At 39.3% G+C, this 19,045-nt stretch overlaps 1 protein-coding gene and 1 pseudogene across 1 annotated transcript; both read right to left on the bottom strand.

Annotated features, from left to right (window-relative positions):
* Window positions 1-8,413: 8,413 nt before the first annotated feature.
* On the bottom strand, window positions 8,414-10,284 carry LOC133419012 (nuclear factor 7, ovary-like). The gene has a single exon (XM_061707994.1). The coding sequence runs from the start codon at window positions 10,227-10,229 to the stop codon at window positions 8,808-8,810; it is 1,422 nt and encodes a 473-aa protein (XP_061563978.1). The 5' UTR covers window positions 10,230-10,284; the 3' UTR covers window positions 8,414-8,807.
* Window positions 10,285-17,307: 7,023 nt separating this feature from the next.
* On the bottom strand, window positions 17,308-18,956 carry LOC133419387 (nuclear factor 7, ovary-like; annotated as a pseudogene).
* Between the last annotated feature and the right edge of the window lie 89 nt (window positions 18,957-19,045).

Raw genomic sequence — 19,045 nt, 5'->3', positions numbered from 1 at the left:
TACATGTTCTTATCAGCAGGGAGTGGAGTTTGACTTGTTATTCAGAAATATAATCAAGGGACTTGAATGTACTTTTTTGTATCTTTGTATTGTTGTTTTCCTTTTTAAAAAGAAAACAATTAACAAAATAATTGCCACTCTGTACGTTTTGCATAAATCTAAAAGCTTAGAAAAACTGACCTTATGGCCTCAGATAAGGGATTAGTTTCCATACTGGTTCTACTGGACCTCAGATAAGGGATTAGTTTCCATACTGGTTCTACTGGACCTCAGATAAGGGATTAGTTTCCATACTGGTTCTACTGGACCTCAGATAAGGGATTAGTGTCCATACTGGTTCTACTGGACCTCAGTGCTGCTTTTGACACTATAGATCATGGCATTTTACTGCACAGGTTAGAGCATGTTGTTGGGATTAAAGGGACAGCTCTACGTTGGTTTAAATCATATCTATCTGACAGGTTCCAGTTTGTTCATGTACATGAGGTTTCTTCAGAACAGTCAAGGGTCTGTTATGGTGTTCCGCAGGGTTCAGTGCTAGGGCCAATCTTGTTCAGTTTATACATGCAGCCATTGGGAAGTATAATCCAGAATCACAGCATACACTTTCATTGTTATGCTGATGATATGCAGCTCTATTTGTCTATGAAGCCGGATGAAACAAAACCGTTAGTTAAACTTCAGGCATGTCTTAGGGACATCAAGGACTGAATGTCCAGAAATTTCTTGCTTCTAAATTCAGATAAAACAGAGGTTATCATTCTTGGTCCAGAGCATCTTAGGAAGGGATTAGATGGTGTTGCGATGGCTTCCAGTGCAACTGTGAGAAACCTTGGTGTTGTTTTCGATCAGGATTTGTCGTTTAAACCATATGTTAATCAGGTTTGTAAAATAGCATTTTTCCATCTCCGTAATATTGCAAAAATTAGGAAAATCCTCTCGCAGAGTGATGCAGAAAAACTAGTTCATGGATGGCCGGTGGGGGGACGCAGATGTCTTATCAGGGCCGGCTTTGCTGGTCCTGCTTCCTGGCTTCGGCCTCCGCTCCCCCTCCTCCCCCCCCTACACGATTCATACGCACATAGGCGAAGGGCGGGGGGTCCGGGTCGTGGGGGGCATTGTCCCGCGTGGCCCGGCACTCCCCGCCTCACGGTTTTAACAGCAAAATAGACACTGCACATTCAACACTTAATAAATACATTTGACAAGGACACGTAGTTCGGGAGGGGGGGGGTCGGTGTCAAATCGATACTTGGCCCTCCCCCCTCCCTGTTTTTATGGCATTAATCACATGCACTCAACACCAGGGGCGGGAGGGGGTCCCACATCACTCGCGTTCCCTCACCGGCCTGGGATAGGTGGGTCGGGATACCCGGGCCTGGCGGGGCTCGCCGTGCAGCCTGGGGCGCCTTCTGGCGGTGCTGGACCCCCCCGGGGAGGGGGAAACGGTGCGTGATTGTGTGTCTGTGTCGGTGAGAATGCGGTATGGAAGGGTCCTGCCATGGAGGATTTGGGCCTCCATTGGCAGGACATCAAAACTTAATAATTTATCATTATTATATTATACAAAGATGGTTATTATTATTATTATTATTATTATTATTAGTATTATTATTATGTATAGTATATCATATTATTATTAGTATAGATATCGGATCGGTGAATGGATGAATGAATGGGATGCCTGCGTCTGGGGCTCTCCGTTGTCGGGCCTGCACGGGTGTCGCCTTGTTGGGGGGTTCCCTCTCTCCGGGCCCGTCTCCGGTCCCCCCCGCTGCCTCTGCGGCGGGGCGCCCCTCTGGTCTTGGAGGGCCACTTTCGTGGGGGGCGGGTGCGCCTGCCCGCGTCGGCGGCCGGGGCGGCTCTGTCTCTCCGGGCAGGCTGGGGATTGCCTGGGTCGCGGTCCGCCGCCGCAGGATCCCTGGCTGCTTCTTCCCGTGTCGTGGGGGCCCCGCCCGCAGGCCCTCCTCGGCCGCCGCCGGGGGGGGGGGGCTTCGCAGGCGGTGGGTTGCCTCCCTCCTACTTCTCCCCTCTGTGGGGTTGCCGGTGGCCTGGGTTCCGGGCTCTTCCGTGTCGGCCTCTGGTCTCGCGGGTGGCGGGGTTGCTCCCTCCTCTCCCCCACTATAGATACACTTCAGGTGGAACTTTGTTTGGTTTATTACACACACACACACACACACACACACACACACACACACACACACACACACACACACACACAGTCACTTAGTCACACGCATATACACACACACACATGATCATATACATACACACACACACACACATAGACATACACACTGGCTTGTTCACCTGCATGCTGGCTCTCTAGTTTTTGGGTTTAGGTAGCGGTAGCGATAGCTTAGCTCAGACTGCAATCAGATCTCAAGATTTAGGTCGATTGCTGTTATTGTTTTGGTTGGCTCCGTGCCGGTTTCGTGCTTTGTTTGTGGTTTTTTGTTGCAGATTTCCAGTGCTTGACGTGTGTTTCCGTGTGTTCCTGCTTCCTGGATTGGCAGTGGATGTCGTCACCCCCCCCACCGCCCCCCCCCCCCCCCCCCCCCCCGAAAAAAAAAAAAAAATCACTGGGTTTGTATGTGTATATTTATGTATGTGTACGCATATGTATGCGTATATATATGTATATATATTAAATATAGTAATAATGCACATATATATATACTTTTGGTTTCTACCGTCATGGTATCAATCATTAATATGTGTGCAGACAAGTAAAAAAAAAAACAAACTAGTTAATGCGTTTGTATCTTCTAGACTGGATTACTGTAATGTGTTGTTAGCAGGATGTCCAAGTAATTTGCTGAATAGGCTCCAGCTGATCCAAAATGCAGCAGCACGAGTGCTGATAGGAATCAACAGGAGAGACCACGTCTCTCCAGTGTTAGCGTTGCTGCATTGGCTACCCGTAAAATTCAGAATCCAATTTCAAAATTGTATTACTTGCATATAAAGCCCAAAACGGCTCGGCTCTGCAGTATTTACAAGACCTGATAGTGCCTTATGTTCCTGGCAGAGCTCTCCGCTCTCAGAGTGCAGGTTTACTCGTAGTTCCTAGAGTATCTAAATGTAGATTTGGAGGGCGGGCGTTCTGCTCTCCGGCACCATTACTATGGAACCAACTTCCAATCTGGGTTAAGGAGGCTGACACCACCTCCACCTTTAAAACTAAACTTAAAACCTTTCTGTTTAGTAAAGCCTATAGCTAGTGTTAGTAAACCTCTAGCTGGTGTTGGTAAATCTCTAGGTAGTGTAAACTCTAGTGTGTTAAAGTCAGTAGTCATAGTTGCAGCTATAGAACAAGACTATAATAGTTAGTCTCAAATATAGCTTGGTGGTAGATATGCTGCTATAGGCCTATGCTGCAGGGGGGCACCGACATTATTCGTGGGCGGTGTCTCTCACCCTTCTTCTCCTCTCCCTTTCCCTTCCTCTCTTCTCCAGTTCCATTTTTATAAATGTCTCATAGCTATCGTTTTGTCCATCGCTCCTGTAGTTTCTTATGCTGGCCCCCCCTTTTCTCTTTTTTGTGCATGTTTGCAGGCCAGAGCCTCGGGAGCTGCGTTCTGGCCTGCGGTCCCGGTCCCCCCCCCATCCCTGGTCATCCTGTTGCTGCTTCCACCTGCCTACGTGCCTCCTAAAGGGGAGTTTTTCCTTGCCACTGTTTGGCTTAAGGCTTTTCTGCCATTTACCTGTCATTGTTTATGTAATAATTGCTCGGGGGATTATATTTATATTTATAATTATATTTACGTTTATGTTCATGTTCTGGATCTCTGGAAAGCGTCTAGAGACAACATCTGTTGTATTAGACGCTATATAAATAAAATTGAATTGAATGTATAGTATGTAGGATTTGATGTATAGACACAATACACATGCATGAGATGAAATGACAACTTAAATTGGTTTTGTCGGTTTCCTTAGCATCTTTTCACTTTCTGTTTTCAGAGCTATCATTATTATTATATTATCATTATTATTACTATTATTACAGTTATTATTATTATTATTATTATTATTACTATTATTTTGTGTAGCCTCATGATACTTAATTTGTTCTTTTTGCATATTCTATTATGTTAACCGTGAGCAAGATCATCTTTATGTTTTAAGTCCAGACCTTTTGGGTCAAAATAATCATCATGTTGACCAAAGAAAAACCTGTAAATGTTTATTATCTTGCTTATTGATTTTCATGCTTATAATTGACTGAAATAAAGATTAACTTATGATGGGGATGGGGAAAATTCTCTCAACAATCCATTTGATATAGCTCAAAGATTTAATGATTTTTTTGTTAATATTGGTTATGAATTGTCAAATAAAATTTCTACTTGTCATGGTAATCCACTGGATTTTATTTCTAAAGATTTTCCTATTATTTCGTCATTCAAGCTCCCAAATATTCAAGAAATAAGTGACATAATTGATGAACTGAAAACATCTTCAGCCGGTCATGACAATATACCTGCATTCCTTGTCAAACAGGTGAAACAGACAATACTGCAGCCACTTGTTTATATCTTTTCCTTGTCTTTGAAAACAGGCATTGTGCCAGAAGATTTAAAAATTGCAAAAGTTATTCCTCTGTTTAAAGCTGATGACCCATGTTGTTTCAATAATTATAGACCCATTTCTATTTTGCCATGTTTTTCAAAAATATTAGAAAAAATTATTTATAAACGGATTCTTTTTCATTTAGATTCTAATTCAGTTCTCTACAAACATCAGTATGGTTTTCGGAAAAATCATTCTACTTATATGGCTCTGCTTCACCTTATTGACAAAGTTACCTCTGCACTTGAGAAAAATGAATTTACCTGTAGTATCTTTATCGACCTTTCAAAAGCGTTTGATACTGTTAACCATCAAATTTTAATGGATAAGTTACATAAGTACGGTTTTCACGATACTGCATACAAATGGTTAAAAAATTATGTCTCAAATAGAAAGCAATTTGTTTGTGTTAATGGTTGCTATTCCAATAAGGCCAGATTACTTTGTGGAGTCCCGCAGGGGTCCATTCTTGGACCATTATTATTTCTTATTTATATTAATGATTTGCCTAATGTTTCAAATTTCCTTTGTCCAATAATGTTTGCAGATGACACAACCCTAGTGCTCTCTCATTCAAACTTCAACTCACTAATTAAGGATGCCAATGCCGGTTTAACTGCCTATGCTATGTGGTTCAGATTAAATAAACTATCCTTGAATATAAAGAAATCAAATTTCATAATTTTTAGTGGCAAAAAATCATACCCTAAGGATTCATGCAAAATTAATATTGAGTCTGTTAGTATGCCTCAGGTGTCAACCACAAGATTCCTGGGTATTATTGTTGATGAGAGTTTGAGTTGGAGAGAACAAATTGATTGGGTCACCAAAAAAATCAATAAATCCATTGGCATTATAAGGCGTGTTAGTCATCTTATCACGACGAGTTGTCTCCTTACACTTTATTATAGTTTAATTTATCCTTATCTCTCTTATTGTAATATAGTTTGGGCAAATACCTTTCCTACAAATCTTCACAAAATTCTGGTCCTACAGAAACGTTTTGTTAGGATTGCAACTCGATCAGAGTCACTCGCTTCATCTACTCCTTTATTTCAAAAACTCAAGATTCTTACTATTTATGACATCAATATTTTTCAGATATGCGTTTTTATTTATAAGCTAAATTCAAGTGAAGGGAATATTCCTGGACAGTTCAAGACTTACTTTAAATTAATTTCAGAGATTCATTCTTATTCAACTCGACAATCCTCAGATCTTCATCCTCCTAAATTTCTCACTTGCAGAGGTCAATTTTCGTTGAGATTTAGGGACTAAATTGTGGAATGATTTTTCCCACCTGGCAAAAAGCTCGTCCTCTCTGAAATTTTACAAAAGACGTTTAAAGGACCACTTGACTGCTGTTTTGTAACTGTTTTCCCAATGTATTGTTGTTTATGTATCCATGTTCTTTTTGTTTTTTTCTGTGTTTCACTCATAGTGACATGTACAGTCTTATTTGCTCAGGAATCAATACAATATAAGTTGTAAAAACAATATCCCATGCACACTCACACACACTTATTTTTTGTCTTTATTCTTTATTATTTATATATTGCATTATTAGTTTGCCATCACTTTTGTGTAGTTTTACCTTCTGTTTTTTGTATGTTAATCTTGACATGAAATTTTAATATCTTCGGTGGAGGCTTCAAATAAGCCCATTGGTTTTTTTGCCTCTTCCTGCACCTATAGTGTTTATCATTGATATTTCCTGTATATTTTTAAAAACTGTGCAAAACAATAAACTAAACTAAACTAAACTAACTAACTTAATAAATGATTTTATGTGGCGTATCTCAGAGACTTTAAAATCGCCGGGGTAACCGGAGTAACCGGAGTAACCGGAGTAACCGGAGACAAGGCCGCCTCACAACTTCCTCTGGGTCCGGGCGGTCCGGGGAAAATCAAGGACTGACTTTAACTGAATAAACACGATTGTGTGAAGTTTAGAAAGCAGTTGCAGGCGTGGAAATGCAAGTTCACGCTTCTTTTAACCAAAGATAAAGACAAAAATAGGAAAATAAAGTAGGCAACATTAACAACGTTCCCAACCAACCACTTCCACGGGACTTAACAAGTTTGTACTTCTATAAAAGCAAATGTTTTGCCAGTTTGTTGTCCTGACGCACTCAGCCTAGGAGGGAAAGACATCAGCAAGGGTTTAAGAAAAGCAAACATTACTGCAGATCAATCCAGAAAGCATGATGGACATTCAGCAGACCAGCAAAGAGTTGGTGCTACCTTGGAACCGGTCTTTACTTTATTCTTTCTGAGATTAACCATTTTTGCAGAAAGAAATATTACCCAGATGTGGAAACATTTTGAAAAAAGAGAAAATAAGTATAACTTAAAAGGAACAGAGATCTTTAAAAAAACTAAATTCAGGACCAAATTAATGGAACGTTGTGTTTCTGTAAAAGGTTTCAGTTTATGGAACAATCTGGATACAGAAGCCAAAGAATGCAAATCAAACATTACATTTAAAAGAATAATAAAAGCCAGTTTGATGAAGAAATATCATGATAATTGTTAAATTAGGTGGGGTTTTCTTTTTTTTTCCTCTCTCTTTTTAGCACCATTGTCATATTTTTTTCCTTTGAATCAAAAGAGAATACGACTATCTGTGTTTGACGACAGCTATTTTGTGTTATTTTATAACTTTGTTTTTTTTTTAATTACGTTTATTGGAAAGTGTTTTTTTATTGCATAATTTGTAATTTGTTGTTTTTTTTCCAATTTTACTTTACTTTGTTTTATTTTATTAAAAATTGTAATTATTCTGTTGAATTTTGTGTTATTTTATAATTTTGTTGTAGTTTTGGTTTGTTTTTTTTGTGTTTTTTTAATTACGTTTATTGGAACATGTTTTTTTTAAATTGCATAATTTGTAATTGGTTGTTTTTTCCAATTTTACTTGACTTTGTTTTATTTTATTTATATTTTATAAAATTTTATTTATAAAAATTTAAATTATTCTGTTCATTATCATTAATGAAGTTCCCCATTGAGGGAGAAATAAAGAACAATCTAATCTTATTATTAGTGGTAGTATAATTATAATTATTATTATTATTATTATTATTATTATTATTATTATTATTATTATTATTATTATCATCATAATTATTATATTATCATTAACATTACCATCCTCCCAGCACCAGCAGCAGCAGCAGGAACTGGCTTCAAACTCCCTCTAGTGGTGATTCCCCCTCGGTTCACCCAGAACCAGGAACCTCTCAGGAGCTTCAAGCCAGTGGTTTCAAACTGTTTCAGTCAGGCAATATTGGAATATTGGAAATATTTTTTTGAAAACCGCTGATTTAAATAAAAACCTGTGTCTCCCTGTTTTTACAGACTCATTAAACCAAAGTCACTTCACTTCATTCATATTTTATTTTCCCCAAAAACAAATTACATGCAGTTTATTATATCAGGATATCAAATCATTAAAATAAATCATGATCATGTTTGTTTACCAGGTTAATACAGATGTTTGATTGAAAGAAACTTAAACAAAATCAATGTTTCACATATGAAGGTTTTATGAACCACAGTTAAGAATGATAAAATAAACATACATGATACATTTAACGGTTTAAAAAGATATGAAGCAACAATTATGAAACATTTGCTCACATGAGAACCAGCTGTGTTTTTAGACGTTTAAACAGTTTTTCATGTTTTAGTATCTTTTAGTTGCAGTTTGTTTAAAAACTCTGATCTTTGGACTGAAACTTGAGGAGCGACTTATAAACTCTGACTTTTGAACACTTACGTTTACACAGAAATATGTTCTTTAACACCAATTTTATTTGACTTTTACTCTCCGAATGTTATAAAATCATCAGGTTGATTAAAAATAGCTCTCAGATTTAGGAACATGGTGGATTTTTATGTCATATTTCTAACTGGTTACAACGTTTATTTAAACAGTAAAGTTTGAAAGTAAAACATCAAATCTCGTCCCAGTGATTCCAGCACATTTATAACATGAATACAAACTTGGATAAAATGAATCACAACTTTATAAACTTTTATATTTTGGTATCTTATTCAACGCTGAACAAATACTCTGAATGTTTTACAATAATATTTAAATGTGTCGTATTTTCAACGTTTTGAGATTCGTTTGTTTGCACATGTGAACTTTTTACTTAAAATAATCCTGCTCTTGGAAAAGTTATTCCATCAAAACATTAAAGACACATACATATATTTTCTTTATCTCAGGTTAATCTTTTCTTTGTCTGACAGATTCTGATCTCAGAAGTTTTTGCATCACCAGACTCTCCCAGACTGAAATAAGGGAAGAGTTTCTCAGTGAAAGTGTCACTGTAAGTGTAGATGTGTGTCATGTCTTCAGGGTTGTAGAAGGAAACCGTCCCCCCGTCATAGTCCAGCTGGACTCTGATCCTCCGGAGACTCGTCTCCACCGTGATGATCTTACACACACCATTGCTGTATTTTCCATCACGATGAAACAAACACCAGAATCCATATTCAGGTGAAGCCAATCTCTCGTTCTTCCTGTCAACTGAGTCTTTAACCAAACCAATAATCCAGAGAGGATGATCTCCCACCTCCACCTCCCAGCTGTGTTTCCCTGAGCTCAAACCCTCACAACCAAAAACACTGACTCCGTAGTCGTTTCTCTCTGGATTATGAGGAAGCTGCTGCCGTGGATCTCCATTCCTCACACTGGTCAGATCAGCAGACAAATAGAGATTGGGGTTTGCAGTGTTTGGGTCCAGAACCACCGGGCTGAAGTGGACCTGGTCCCCCATCTTCTCCCAGACTCTGAAGGCCAGGTTTCCCAGGTGTTTGGCCTCGTCTACCAGAGTTCCTGAGAGCAGCCGTGGATCTGACACTGAGCTCTGCTCTCTGGCTCTGTCCCGAGTGGGTTTATACCTGCTGAGGAACGTCATGTTGTCTTTCTGCAGCTCTTCTTCAACAGCAGAGATGCTGTCTGACAGAGAGGAGATCTGCTCCTGGATCCTCTTCCTCTCCCCGCTGATTCTCCTCCCCTTCTGCTCCTCTTCCTCCCTCAGAGCTGCCAGTCTGGACTCCTCTTCCTCCTTCAGGAACTGCTGGAGTTTGTTGAACTCTGCTCTGATCTGCTTCTCTGTGGACAGCAGCTGCTTCTCCGAGTGTTGAACCACATCTTTATATGTTTCCTCCACTTGTTTGTATTTGTTCCTCTTGTCCTGCAGAGACTTTAAGTCAGATTTCAGCAGCTCCTTCAGCTCACCGACTGCTTCTTCTACAGGAACCACTTTGTGGTTCTGGTGCAGAGAAAACTCACAGACAGAACACACAGCTCTCTGTTCGTCTCTACAGAACAGTGGAGTTGTTCCTGGGTGTTTCTTACAAACTTCCTCCTCCCTCTTTTCTTCTTTTTCAGTCTCAGACGATCCACCTGTCTGTCTTCCAGCAAAAGAGTCGGCAAGTCCCTTCAGTGAAAAGTTCACAACAATCTCTTTAGAATCTTTTCTTTTACAGATGGGACAGTTTCTGTTTTTATTTTGTTCCCAGAACTCTTTCAGGCAGCTTGAACAGAAGTTGTGGCTGCAGCTCAGAGACACCGGATCTTTCAACGTGTCTAAACAAACGTGGCAGCTCAGGTAATCTTTAAGAGTTTTTTCATCCATTTCTTCAAATCTTTGAAGTATTCTTCAATCGGTAGACTCACCAGTTAAATGTCCCTCTGAATCACAGATTTTTTATTTCAGGTTTTTAGTTCATAACCTTCACCCTGAAATGGCGTCTCAGCTCCGTTCAGTCACAAAAATGAACTTTGAGTTTCACCTATTAACTTTACTGACGTCAACAGGTAGATTTACATGTTCTTATCAGCAGGGAGTGGAGTTTGACTTGTTATTCAGAAATATAATCTTTTTTTTTTTTTTTTTACCTTGTCTGCACACATATTAATGATTGATACCATGAAGGTAGAAACCAAAGGTATATATATGTGCATTATTACTATAATTAATATATATACATATATATACGCATACATATGCATACACATACATAAATATATACATACAAACTATGTGTGTGTATGCGTGTGTGTATATGATCATGCGTGTGTGTGTGTGTGTGTGTGTGTGTGTGTGTGTGTGTGTGTGTGTGTGTGTGTGTGTGTGTGTGTGTGTGCGGAACCCAGGCCACCAGCAACCCCACAGAGGGGAGAAGTAGGAGGGAGGCAACCCACCGCCTGCGAGGCCCGCGGGCGGGGCCCCCACGGCGCGGGAAGAAGCAGCCAGGGATCCCGCGGCGGCGGACCGCGACCCAGGCAATCCCCGGCCACCCGGTCCGGGCCGGACACGTGGCTAGGAGGCCCTCACCCTTCAGGCCAACGACCCCCACCCGGCAGGGGGCCAGCCTGCCCGGAGAGACAGAGCCGCCCCGGCCACCGACGTGGGCAGGCACACCCGCCCCCACGAAAGCGGCCCTCCAAGACCAGAGGGGCGCCCTGCCGCAGAGGCAGCGGGGGGGACCGGAGACGGGCATAACATACAACAATTTAATCATTTAATTAAATGTTTTCTGTATAATCCCAAAAACAGGTTTTAGGTCAGAATTTTTAGGGTCATCACAACTCACTACACCCGTCTTACAAGACGAGATATTTGTAATCTGCTGCAATCACACAGCTGATTGAAAAACAACAACAGGTCTGTAAGTGGCTTTCCAATGTCACTTACTTGAACTTTTTACTTTTTTTTTTTTTTTTCCTCTTATTGGTACGGCAATACTAGAACAAATTAACCTATCCCTAAACTTAAGATATGTACCACAGGTTTTCAAAGTTGCAGTAATTAAACCTTTACTTAAAAAACCTTCTCTTGACCCAGACACCTTAGCTAATTATAGGCCAATTTCCAACCTTCCATTTGTATCTAAAATTCTGGAAAAGGCAGTTTCAAGCCAGTTATGTGACTATTTGTATAGAAATGATCTGTTTGAAGTCTTTCAGTCAGGGTTTAGAATGCATCATAGCACAGAGACAGCACTGGTTCGAGTCACGAATGACCTCCTTATGGCCTCAGATAAGGGATTAGTGTCCATACTGGTTCTACTGGACCTCACATAAGGGATTAGTGTCCATACTGGTTCTACTGGACCTCAGTGCTGCTTTTGACACTATAGATCATGGCATTTTACTGCACAGGTTAGAGCATGTTGTTGGGATTAAAGGGACAGCTCTACGTTGGTTTAAATCATATCTATCTGACAGGTTCCAGTTTGTTCATGTACATGAGGTTTCGTCAGAACAGTCAAGGGTCTGTTATGGTGTTCCGCAGGGTTCAGTGCTAGGGCCAATCTTGTTCAGTTTATACATGCAGCCGTTGGGAAGTATAATCGAGAATCACGGCATACATTTTCATTGTTATGCTGATGATACGCAGCTCTATTTGTCTATGAAGCCGGATGAAACAACCGTTAGTTAAACTTTAGGCATGTCTTAGGGACATCAAGGACTGGATGTCCAGAAATTTCTTGCTTCTAAATTCAGATAAAACAGAGTTTATCATTCTTGGTCCAGAGCACCTTAGGAAGGGACTAGATGGTGTTGCGATGGCTTCCAGTGCAACTGTGAGAAACCTTGGTGTTATTTTCGATCAGGATTTGTCGTTTAAACCATATGTTAATCAGGTTTGTAAAATAGCGTTTTTCCATCTCCGTAATATTGCATGTAATGTGTTATTAGCAGGATGTCCAAGTAATTTGCTGAATAGGCTCCAGCTGATCCAGAATGCAGCAGCACGAGTACTGACAGGAATCAGCAGGAGAGACCACGTCTCTCCAGTGTTAGCGTCGATCCATTGGCTGCCCGTAAAATTCAGAATTCAATTTAAAATTTTATTACTTGCATATAAAGCCCAAAATGGCTTAGCTCCGCATTATTTGCAGGACCTGATAGTGCCTTATGCTCCTGGCAGAGCTCTCCGTTCTCAGAGTGCAGGTTTACTCGTAGTTCCTAGAGTATCTAAATGTAGATTTGGAGGGCGGGCGTTCTGCTATCAGGCACCATTACTATGGAACCAACTTCCAATCTGGGTTAAGGAGGCTGACACCACCTCCACCTTTAAAACTAAACTTAAAACCTTTCTGTTAAGTAAAGCCTATAGTTAGTGTTTAGTAAACCTCTAGCTGGTGTTGGTAAATCTCTAGGTAGTGTAAACTCTAGTGTGTTAGAGTCAGTAGTCATAGTTGCAGCTATAGAACAACCAGTGGCGAAACTACCATATATGCAGACAATGCGACTGCATAGGGGCCCGCACGTGTCCAGGGCCCGCACGCGCAGGACCTGGGGACGTGCAGACTTTTTTTTTTTTTGTTTACATCAATGTTATGGGCTGGTTATAGAGATATATCTAGTGTGAGAGTGGGGCGCAGGTGTGACGTCAGAGACGTGCGTCTGGTTGTTTAAATAAACATTTTAATTTATAGATGATCTCGGATGATGCCGGTGTAGTGCGCATGTGTAACCCATATTTGCGTAGAGGAAGAGTTGACGAGTGAGGAGAGGAAAGGAGTTAAGGCTTATTTATGGTTCCGCGTTACACCAACGCAGATTACGGCGTAGGGTACGCGGCGACGCGCGCCTTACGCTGTACCCTACGGCGTCGATTTAACGCGGAACCATAATTCAGGCTTGAGAGTTGAACTGTTGTCAGGAATTAATTAATGACTTTGCCCGGCCCGGAAAGTCAAACTGTAATTGTAAGTAATGTATTATTAATATTTGTTATAGTGATAGTCTATCACTAGTTTGTTTGTGTTTATGCGTGTTTATGATGTTTTCATTTGTGGTGTGCCGCCGTGCCACCAAATTTCAATCTGTGCGCTGTGTGGGTTTATTCTCAGCTGTTGGCACTGCCGGTGTTCTGTCGCACACCGGCGCACTGTGTGCGTTATGCTGTTGGTTATATGTGCTATATATATGGGATTTTTTTTTAAACATATCAATCTGCGCTGTGGTTGTGTTAAGGGTTAAAGCTGTCAGTAGTGCCCGTTGTCATTTGAACGGTGATGCATCTGCTGTGAGATTGCGTCAATCACAGCGTGTCTGTTTTGCATTGTGATGGGCAGGGCCCGGTTTAATGATCTTGCATCGGGGCCCGGTGCTGACTTGTTTCGCCACTGAGAACAACACTATAATAGTTACTCTCAACTAACTAGCGGGATGACCCCCCCTCTCTCTGGTCATCCCGCTGCTGCTTCCACCTGCCTGCTGTGCTGCTGACGTCCCCGACTCCCCCACTCTGGCCTTCGGCAGGATGATCCAGGTCCTGGTCCAGGTTTCTTCCTCCTAAAGGGGAGTTTTTCTTGCCACTGTTTGGCTTAAGGCTTTTCTCCCACTATGGGAGTTTTTACCTGCCATTGTTTATGTAATAATTGCTTGGGGAATTATATTTATATTTATAATTATATTTATGTTTATGTTCATGTCTAGAGACAACATCTGTTGTATTAGACGCTATATAAATAAAATTGAATTGAATACATTGAATGTATAGTATGTAGGATTTGATGTATAGACACAATACACATGCATGAGATGAAATGACAACTTAAATTGGTTTTGTCGGTTCCTTAGCATCTTTTCACTTTCTGTTTTCAGAGCTATCATTATTATTATATTATCATTATTATTACTATTATTACAGTTATTATTATTATTATTATTATTATTATTATTATTATTATTATTATTATTATTATTATTATTATCATTATTTTGTGTAGCCTCATGATACTTCATTTGTTCTTTTTGCGTATTCTATTATGTTAAAAGGGCAAGATCATCTTTCTGCTTTAAGCCCAGACCTTTTGGGTCAAAATAATCCCCATGTTGACCAAAGAAAAACCTGTAAATGTTTATTATCTTGCTTATTGATTTTCATGCTTATAATTGACCGAAATAAAGATTAACTAACTTAATAAATGATTTTATGTGGTGTATCTCAGAGACTTTAAAATCACCGGAGTAACCGGAGTAACCGGAGACAAGGTCGCCTCACAACTTCCTCTGGGTCCCGGCGGTCCGGGGAAAATCAAGGACTGACTTTAACTGAATAAACAGGATTGTGTGAAGTTTAGAAAGCAGTTGCAGTCGTGGAAATGCAAGTTCACGCTTCTTTTAACCAAAGATAAAGACAAAAATAGGAAAATAAAGTAGGCAACATTAACAACGTTCCAACCAACCACTTCCACGGGACTTAACAAGTTTGTACTTCTATAAAAGCAAATGTTGTGCCAGTTTGTTGTCCTGAAGCACTCAGCCTAGGAGGGAAAGACATCAGCAAGGTCTTAAGAAAAGCAAACATTACTGCAGATCAATCCAGAAAGCATGATGGACATTCAGCAGACCAGCAAAGAGTTGGTGCTACCTTGGAACCGGTCTTTACGGTTATTCTTTCTCAGATTAACCGTTTTTGCAGAAAGAAATATTACTCAGAAGTGGAAACATTTTGAAAAAAGAGAAAATAAGTATAACTTAAAAGGAACAGAGATCTTTAAAAAAACTAAATTCAGGACCAAATTAATAGAACGTTGTGTTTCTGTAAAAGGTTTCAGTTTATGGAACAATCTGGATACAGAAGCCAAAGAATGCAAATCAAACATTACATTTAAAATAATAATAAAAGCCAGTTTGATGAAGAAATATCATGATAAGTTAGGTTGGTTTTCTTTTTTTTTCCTCTCTCTTTTTAGCACCATTGTCATATTTTTTTCCTTTGAATCCAAAAAGAATATGACTATCTGTGTTTGACGACAGCTATTTTGTGTTATTTTATAACTTTGTTGTCGTTTTTTTTGTTTTTTTTTAAATTACGTTTATTGTAAAGTGTTTTTTTTAATTGCATAATTTGTAATTTATTTTTTCAATTTTACTTTACTTTGTTTTATTTTATTAAAAATTTAAATTATTCTGTTATACAATACAATACAATACAACTTTATTTATAAAGCACTTTAAAAACACCAACATGGTCCAAAGTGCTGGACAGGCAAATAAAAGACAACACACCATATGACACAGGGCACATAAATAAAACAATCATGATCATTATCATTAATGAAGTTCCCCATTGAGGGAGAAATAAAGAACAATCTAATCGTATTATTAGTGGTAGTATAATTAGTATTACTATTATTATTATCATCGTAATTATTATATTATCATTAACATTAACTTTACGGTTATTCTTTCTGAGATTAACCATTTTTGTAGAAAGAAATATTACTCACAAGTGGAAACATTTTGAAAAAAGTGCTCTTTTTAGCACCATTGTCATATTTTTTTCCTTTGAATCAAAAAAGAATACGACTATCTGTGTTTGACGACAGCTATTTTGTTATTTTATAACTTTGTTGTAGTTTTATTTTATTTTATTTAAATTACGTTTATTTGAAAGTGTTTTTTTATTGCATAATTTATAATTTGTTGTTTTTTTCCAATTTTACTTTACTTTGTTTTACTTTATTAAAAATTTAAATTATTCTGTTTATTATCATTAATGAAGTTCCCCATTGAGGGAGAAATAAAGAACAATCTAATCTTATTATTGGTAGTAGTATAATTAGTATTACTATTATTATTATTATTATTATTATTATTATTATCATCATAATTATTATATTATCATTAACATTACCATCCTGCCAGCAGCAGCAGCAGCAGCAGCAGCAGGAACTGGCTTCAAACTCCCTCTAGTGGTGATTCCCCCTCGGTTCACCCAGAACCAGGAACCTCTCAGGAGCTTCAAGCCAGTGGTTTCAAACTGTTTCAGTCAGGCCCCCCTTGGGGAATTGGAAATATTTTTTTGAAAACCGCTGATTTAAATAGAAACCTGTGTCTCCCTGTTTTTACAGACTCATTAAACCAAAGTCACTTCACTTCATTCATATTTTATTTTCCCCAAAAAGAAATTACATGCAGTTTATTATATCAGGATATCAAATAATTAAAATAAATCATGATCATGTTTGTTTACCAGGTTAATACAGATGTTTGATTGAAAGAAACTTAAACAAAATCAATGTTTCACATATGAAGGTTTTATGAACCACAGTTAAGAATGATAAAATAAACAAACATGATACATTTAACGGTTTAAAAAGATATGAAGCAACAATTATGAAACATTTGCTCACATGAGAACCAGCTGTGTTTTTAGACGTTTAAACAGTTTTTCATGTTTTAGTATCTTTTAGTTGCAGTTTGTTTAAAAACTCTGATCTTTGGACTGAAACTTGAGGAACGACTTATAAACTCTGACTTTTGAACACTTACATTTACACAGAAATATGTTCTTTAAAACCGATTTTATTTGACTTTTACTCTTTAAATGTTATAAAATCATCAGGTTGATTAAAAATAGCTCTCACATTTAGGAACGTGGTGGATTTTTATGTCATATTTCTAACTGGTTACAACATTTATTTAAACAGTAAAGTTTGAAAGTAAAACATCAAATCTCGTCCCAGTGATTCCAGCACATTTATAACATGAATACAAACTTGGATAAAATGAATCACAACTTTTTAAACTTTTATATTTTGGTATCTTATTCAACGCTGAACAAATACGCTGAATGTTTTACAATAATATTTAAATGTGTCGTATTTTCAAAGTTTTGAGATTCGTTTGTTTACACGTGAACTTTTTACTTAAAATAATCCTGCTCTTGGAAAAGTTATTCCATCAAAACATTAAAGACACATACATATGTTTTCTTTATCTCAGGATAATCTATTCTTTGTCTGACAGATTCTGATCTCAGACGTTTTTGCATCACCAGACTCTCCAACACCTAAATAAGGGAAGAGTTTCTCAGTGAAAGTGTCACTGTAAGTGTAGATGTGTGTCATGTCTTCAGCGTTGTAGAAGGAAACCTTTCCCCGTCATAGTCCAGCTGGACTCTGATCTTCCGGAGACTCGTCTCCACCGTGAAGATCTCACTATAACCATTGGCGTATTTTCCATCACCATGCGATAAACACCAGATTCCATATTCAGGTGAAGCAAATCTCTCGTTCTTCCTGTCAACTGAGTCTTTAACCAAACCAACATTCCAGTCAGGATGATCTCCCACCTCCACCTCCCAACTGTGTTTCCCTGAGGTGAAACCCTCACAACCAAACACATTGGCATACTTGACGTTTCTCTCCGGATTATCAGGAAGCTGCTGGTATGTATCTCCCTTCCTCACACTGGTCAGATCAGCAGACAGATAGAGAGAGTAACTTGCAGTGTTTGGGTCCAGAACCAGCGGGCTGAAGTGGACCTGGTCCCCCATCTTCTCCCAGACTCTGAAGGCCAGGTTGCCCAGGTGTTTGGCCTCGTCTACCAGAGTTCCTGAGAGCAGCCGTGGATCTGACACTGAGCTCTGCTCTCTGGCTCTGTCCCGGGTGGGTTTGTACCTGCTGAGGAACGTCATGTTGTCTTTCTGCAGCTCTTCTTCAACAGCAGAGATGCTGTCTGACAGAGAGGAGATCTGCTCCTGGATCCTCTTCCTCTCCCCGCTGATTCTCCTCCCCTTCTGCTCCTCTTCCTCCCTCAGAGCTGCCAGTCTGGACTCCTCTTCCTCCTTCAGGAACTGCTGGAGTTTGTTAAACTCTGCTCTGATCTGCTTCTCTGTGGACAGCAGCTGCTTCTTGGAGTGTTGAACCAGATCATCATATGTTTTCTCCACTCGTTTGTATTTGTTCCTCTTGTCCTGCAGAGACTTTAAGTCAGATTTCAGCAGCTCCTTCAGCTCACCGACTGCTTCTTCTACAGGAACCACTTTGTGGTTCTGGTGCAGAGAAAACTCACAGACAGAACACAACGCTCGCTGTTCGTCTCTACAGAACAGGAAAGGTATTCCTGGGTGTTTCTTACAAACTTCCTCCTCCCTCTTTTCTTCTTTTTCAGTCTCAGACGATCCACCTGTCTGTTTTCCAGCAAAAGAGTCGGCAAGTCCCTTCAGTGAAAGGTTCACATCAATATCTTTGGAACATTTTCTTTTACAGATGGGACAGTTTCTGTTTTTATTTTGTTCCCAGAACTCTTTCAGGCAGCTTGAACAGAAGTTGTGGCTGCAGCTCAGAGACACCGGATCTTTGAAAGTCTCTAAACAAACGTGGCAGCTCAGGAAATCTTTAAGAGTTTTTTCATCCATTTCTTCAAATCTTTGAAGTATTCTTCAATCAGTAAACTCACCAGTTAAATGTCCCTCTGAATCACAGATTTAAGTCCTTTTATTTCAGGTATTTAGTTCATAACCTCCACCTGAAATGGCGTCTCAGCTCCGTTCAGTCACAAGAATGAACTTTGAGTTTCACCTATTAACTTTACTGACGTCAACAGGTAGATTTACATGTTCTTATCAGCAGGGAGTGGAGTTTGACTTGTTATTAAGAAAAATAATCAAGTGACTTGAATGTACTTTACCTTGTCTGCACA

This window comes from Cololabis saira, chromosome 19 (genome assembly GCF_033807715.1).
Source record: "Cololabis saira isolate AMF1-May2022 chromosome 19, fColSai1.1, whole genome shotgun sequence".
Lineage (NCBI taxonomy): Eukaryota > Metazoa > Chordata > Actinopteri > Beloniformes > Belonidae > Cololabis > Cololabis saira.
Note: the sequence above shows the minus strand (reverse complement) of the source record. Positions and strands in the feature narration are given on the sequence as shown.